This window comes from Coffea arabica, chromosome 7e (assembly GCF_036785885.1).
Source record: "Coffea arabica cultivar ET-39 chromosome 7e, Coffea Arabica ET-39 HiFi, whole genome shotgun sequence".
In the NCBI taxonomy this organism is placed as follows: Eukaryota; Viridiplantae; Streptophyta; class Magnoliopsida; order Gentianales; family Rubiaceae; genus Coffea; species Coffea arabica.
Genome location: NC_092323.1, coordinates 46,088,308 through 46,094,437, shown reverse-complemented (window position 1 = coordinate 46,094,437; position 6,130 = coordinate 46,088,308). Strand labels below are relative to the sequence as shown.

At 37.6% G+C, this 6,130-nt stretch overlaps 1 protein-coding gene and 1 long non-coding RNA gene across 2 annotated transcripts; both read right to left on the bottom strand.

Moving 5' to 3' along the window:
* Positions 1-531: 531 nt before the first annotated feature.
* On the bottom strand, positions 532-2,824 carry LOC140011509 (uncharacterized). Its single transcript, XR_011818697.1, has 2 exons — positions 1,928-2,824; positions 532-1,002 (listed from the first exon to the last, which is right to left on the bottom strand). It is a non-coding gene; the product is annotated as an uncharacterized lncRNA (long non-coding RNA).
* Positions 2,825-3,036: 212 nt separating this feature from the next.
* On the bottom strand, positions 3,037-5,882 carry LOC113700912 (putative late blight resistance protein homolog R1B-16). Its single transcript, XM_072060198.1, has 2 exons — positions 3,225-5,882; positions 3,037-3,099 (listed from the first exon to the last, which is right to left on the bottom strand). Exons 1-2 carry the CDS (start codon positions 5,880-5,882, stop codon positions 3,037-3,039), a joined length of 2,721 nt encoding a protein of 906 aa, XP_071916299.1.
* Positions 5,883-6,130: the final 248 nt, after the last annotated feature.

Genomic DNA, 6,130 nt, shown 5'->3' with positions numbered 1-6,130 from the left:
TTGATCTGCCATTTTGATCCGTTCGAACAATTAATCACTTAAAAGATGAAACAAAAAAGAAAAAATATAAGAAAAATTACTTTCTTTTATACTTCTGAAAATATTGCTATGTTGAAGAATGAAAACGTTTGTACATGAAAACATTTAAAGAAGAAAGGCACATATAAAGATAACATATTCCTGCATATTTTCAGATTTTCCTGTTTTGGCTTGATGTACGAAGCTGTATCTAGATCTCATATGGGTCCCATATATAAGAGAAGAATTGAAGCGAATTTTTCAATTTTGTTTCTATGCCATTTCTCTATTGAAAATTAACAATCTGTGTATGATTTCTTTTTTCGGTGTCTCCGGTTGATATTTGTTGCAAAACGGTTGTTGTATGTTTTAACATACCAATAAATTGAGCGTACGGTTCTTTATTGAGGAAAAACGGAAGCAAGTTACAATTATATGTATTACTCTGCTGGTTTGAACTTTTAAGCATCACATCAATCTTAGCTGCATCAAAGAAGATTCAACAAATTAGGATGACGAAATTCAAACAAATTGAACCTCGAACGAGAAAAGAACCTAAGAGCATCATAGAAACAGATTATAAATCTGCAGCAGATCACAGAAACAGATTATATATCTGCAGCAGATCATAGAAATAGATTATTGGATTGTTTAATCCACGACTGTTCTTGCCACCCCAATCACAAATCACAATTTATATATCTGCAGCAGGTTCAAACAAAAGAGTTGAAATGGCCCTGATACTGCTTCAAGAAACATATGCAGATCAAGAAGAGACATGAATGCTTCACCGTCATAAGAAGTTAGGAGAAACCCTGCTTCTGAGTGAACTGACTCTTCTTCTGAGAAATTCACCACTTAAAATGTGATGAGAACTTAAAACAGGCTCACGATATTCCCCTAAACAAGAAGGGACCTCAGTCAGTCTTCACCATTTTCTAATGTGATGAGAAGAAATAGACTCTCCTTCCAAAGAAATCTGCTCTGAAAGAAGGAATAATTGCAGTACAACGTCAGTTGAATGAAGAGAAATACAGATCACCCACCAAAAAATAAAAGTCATCTAGTTTCTCTGATTTGTCATTTTGATTACTTCGAGCAATTCACCACTTAAAATGGAAATAAAACATGAAGCAACATTAAATAAAATTTAAGAAAAATTGCTTCCTTTAGAATATTGCTTAGTGAAGAATAAAAATGTTTGTACTTCTGCAAAATATAGTGAAGAAAGACGCACGTTTTCAGATATTTAAAACTATTTCTAGATCTCAATGTCAATGAAACATGCGCATCATATTACACAAAATTTTTGTTGCCAAAATTTTACAGTAAATATTTGTTGCCAAACTATTATTGTATGTTTCAACATATCAATAAATTGAGGAAAATAGAAGCAAATTAACATTTTTCTGTATTACTCATACTTATATACACAAATTGAGAGCACAATCATACATAGGTAGCACATATATATATATATATATATGCGCGCGCGCTTGTTCTCTCCTGGTTTTGAATATCATATCAATATGTAGGAGCATGGAAGAAGATTTCACAAATTGGGACTAAAGATCCTTATATAAACATTATTCAATACTGAACCAGAAAAGAACAAGCAGAAGATTTTAGAAACAGATTATGCTAGCTAATGTTGGTTTGGTTAATGCATGAAATAAGAAAGTTATATACCAGCATAAGGTCCACCGAAAAAAAGAAAGAAAGAAAAGAATTCGGGAGCGACCAGAAATTGCTTCAACAAACATGAATTAATAATATCATTTAACTGATTCAACATATAAACAGATGAGAAAAGAGACATGAATGGTTCGCCATTGTAAATTGTGAAGAGAAACAGGAATCATTATATAATTGAACTGATTCAACATCTGCAAATATACTTTTATCTGACCTGATAAGCCGAATCCCACTTTACATTATTCACTCTCACCCGAATCAAAATGGGACATGAATGGTTCATCATTGTCAAGAGTGGAAGAGGACTCTGTTTCTGAGGAAATCTCCTCTGCTTCTTGCGAATTCGACTCTTCTTCTGAGGGATTTTCAATTACGATTTTTAGAATCGCATTTCCCATATCCAGCTGCTCTTGCCGAATTTGGTTTACAGAGTTTACAACAGACTCAGGACAATCTGTCACCTCAATCGTTTCAAGAGTCGGACATTCCCCTAAACAAGAAGGGACCTCTTCCAGCTCATCACAATTGTCCACAACCAATTTCTCAAGATGAGAAAAATTACCAGAAGATGCGGTCCATCTGCGAATGTCCAAGTCTGACAATTTCAAGACTCGGAGGCTAGGGAACTCCCCTTCTTTCATTTCCCATTCTTCCCCAATAAAGGAGTAATCGAGTAATTTAAGCACTTCAAGATGAGGCAACTTTCCAATTGTTGAAATTTCACTCCATGGCTGTCTATTCCCTTCGAGAACCAACTTCTTCAAATTCAACGGAAATTCAAATCGATAGTTTCGAAAATTCTCCAAATGAAGTGATTCTAGTTTCAAGCAGTTAAACACAAGAATCTTGTCCCTATTTCTGGCACATGCTTGTAAACCAGATGATCTCCAACATTTTAGCCAACGGATGCTTGGTAACTTTTTCAGTATCCTTTGCAAGCATTGGGCGGAGGGATCAATTGCAAGGCTTAAAGTTTCTAAATGATCTAAATCTGGGGATACTTCAAGATTTCCATCTGGAAAACTAAAACCATGAGGCCACATAGTACGTAGATAACTCAACGTCTTAATGTTCCAAATGGTATCCGGCAGCTTAACAACAAAATCCACCACTTGTACGATAAGAGTTTTCAACCTTGAGAGGTTGTCTATTGCAGATGGGATGGATCGTATTCCACTGAGCACCAGGTATCTCAAGTGAACAAGTAATACTACTTCCATCGGAAATGATTTTCCAATGATCAAACCCCCCAAATCCAACACTCTAAGAAGTTTAGGTAACAAAATCCCCCAATCCTCCTCTTGAGGTAAAAGAATATCATTTTCAGGCAAAAGCAAACAGCGTAAATTGGGAAAAAGTAGCATTAACTCCCAAATCTTCAATTTCCTGGTATCATGAACACAAACTCGGTGGGGGTTGCTTGGTCCAGTAAGACCAAAAGGGTCTTTCCAACTATGAATAATATGTAGAAAACATTCTTCTTTGGCTTTTTTCACACAAAACTCGTGTACCAAATCATGAAGTTGGCAGGTTTTGGCACCATTCATGGCTCCTTTTTTGTTAGCCACAACTAAACTTCTATTAATTAAACCCATCAAGTAGTTGTAAGCCGCTTCCTCTAAGCTCTTTCCTTCAGTCTGTTGCACGAATCCTTCAGAGATCCAAAGCCATAACAACCTTCGGACATCAATAACCTCATCTTCTTGAAATGCAGCAAAGTATAGAAGGCATGACTTCAAATAATCTGGTAAATGACTATAACTCAACTCAAGTGTCTTCATGCAATATTCATCGTGAAGGACAATAGAACTTAGACTTTTTGCAACTTCTTCCCAGCTATCTTGTGCAATGGTAGCAAGAATTCCAGCAACAAGGACAACTGTGAGGGGTAAGCCCCTACAAAATTTTGCTATTTGATATCCAACTTCACTTAGTTTTGGAGGACAACCTTCTTTGTCAAATAGCTTTTTTTGTAGCAATACCCAACTCTCTTCATCAGTAAGTTGGCAGAGATGGTAAGGCTTGCTACCAGGTTTAAATTGCAAAGACAAATCCTGGAATCTGCTGGTGAAAAGAATCCTGCTTCCATTGACGTCATTCGGCAATGAGTTTTCCAACAAATTCCATGCCTCAACATCCCACAAGTCATCCAAAATGAGGAGATACCTAGTTCTCAGCAAAACTTGCTTTAGCTTCTGAACCAAATCATTTTCATCCATCTTAAGATATTCGTTTGGACTCTTAGAATGAATACTGCACAAAAGTTGAACAAACAAACTGTGCTTGCTATATGTTTGAGAAACACAACACCAGCCACGAACATGGAAATATGACCTAACTGAAGAAGCAGTATAAACTTTATTGGCTAATGTGGTCTTACCAAGCCCAGGCATACCCACAATGGGAACAACATCCAACTGCTTTAATCCTCTCGTAAGTCGATCAATGATAGTTTTCACCTTGTCATCAAGACCCACGAGATCCTCATTGTGTACGGCGACAGCAAGTTGTGACGGTATGAGAATGGAATTCTTGTTAACTCTCTGGGTTTGACCATTATGGATCTCCAGGGCTTCAATCTTCAGAAGATTGATATCTCTAGCAATAGCATCCAAAGAATCTTCACATTTATCACCAACAAGTGTCGAGTCAATCAATAACTCTGCCTTATATGCAACCTCCATAACATAACTCCAGAAAGCTTGGAGTTTTCCATTCTGAAAGCGCTGCTCCTTGATATTCTCAAGGACAGATCTTAAGAATACGAGATCTTTGTGGACCAGTTGGATTCTATCCAATCGGACAACATTTGAATCATCAGCCTCATCACACCTTGCTAGTTCCTGGAGATCTTCTAGGAAAAAATCCATACAGCCCAACTCATTGGATCTACGATAATTAAATGATGAATATGGTGATGTTACCAGATAATTGTGTGCAAGATCTGCCATCATATACTTGAGAACCTTGTGCAAATGAAACAGCCTAAGATATGTTTCCCTGGGCAAGCTTTCTTTGATTTCATTGACAGAAAGGGAGAAGATCAGAATTCCTGCATCACGGACTGCAAGTCCAAGAAGATCCTTCATTTCATCATCTAGTTTCTCCTCTTGCTTGAGAAGGGTACTCAAGTACCTTATTCCCTGATGGAGTTTTAGAATATGATCCTTAACTGGAACCTGAAAACTGGCATGGTATCCCGGTAGATCCATAAGATAATGGTGGAGAGACTCAACAAATTGAACTACAACTGGACACTCATTCTCCTCAAGGGCTAAAGCACATGCTGATCTTGATTGTTTCTTTGAAGCTGTCAGGACATCTATGTATGCTTCTCGGACTTGAGTATCAAGAGGATTTATCTTCTCATGTATCAGCTGAGAAATTTCGGATTTCATTCGATTAACCACTTGTTTATCATATCTGTCAAGCTGACATACAGAAAATAGGCGTGCAGCCACAATTGCAACTTGACTCAAGGGATCTGTCAATTGCTTACACTCAACACCTCGCATTGTCACAAAGCCAATGAGATTCCTTAAGAGCATTAGCTTGTGTCTAATGATATCCGTTGGCTCCTTGGAAAAAAGGTCCTCCAGAGTCTGTGAAAGGGACACAATAAGATCCATAACTAGTCGTGGATCTGCCCGTGAGTAACAGTCGAAGAAGATGGTGCTGCATGATTTCTTGACATCTGTCTCAAGAAAAAATATGATATTTTCCCGGGATCTGGTTGCCGCACTTATTAAGATGTCAAAGTCTGACTCACCAGAATGTTTGTATAGAAGATAAGCAGACTGAAGATCATGAACCATCCTGATAACCACATCTTGAATTCTGAAGCAAGATATAGTATTATCTTTGTGCTCCTGATCATGCTCCAAAAGCGCTTCATGGTTCCTCCTCCTCCTACACATTTTGACATACAGAAAAAAGGTTTTCAATAATCTTACCTTATTCTTCAGGTACTCGACTTCCCTGAAAGCAAAACACCCTGGAAACTTGGCAAGACAATCTAAAGCGAGATCAAAGCAACTAGCACTAGTGCTGGAGGAGATGCAATGCGATTGCAGATAGTCGTATAAGGCAAAATCAGAGCAACTAGTGTTACTGCTGGAGGGGATGTCCATTATTTTTCTTTTCTTCATGGGTAAGTCGGGGACCTCCATTCCGGTATCTTCTTTTCACTCTGATATCGGATTTCTATCTGGTTTAACAACTGAATAAAATTAGTTCAGGATCTACACTTTTCTCATCTAACAACAGCAAACAAACAATAGGGCGGAACTTTTTTTTTTAAACTTTTTTGGTGTAAATATTGGAAGACGCTATCTTGTTCAGAGAAGATATGGTGCAGCAGAACTACAGAAGCGATGAAATTATCTTGCTCACACTCCCAGCATCTTCATTAGTGCCA

Excerpts from the sequence above, each read along its gene's own strand:
- LOC113700912 (XM_072060198.1), bottom strand. The coding sequence starts at position 5,882 with ATGGAGGTCCCCGACTTACCCATGAAGAAAAGAAAAATAATGGACATC. Across the intron at positions 3,100-3,224 it reads CCTGCCAACTTCATGATTTG|GAAATTGAAGATTTGGGAGT; the intron begins GTACACGAGTTT and ends TCATGATACCAG.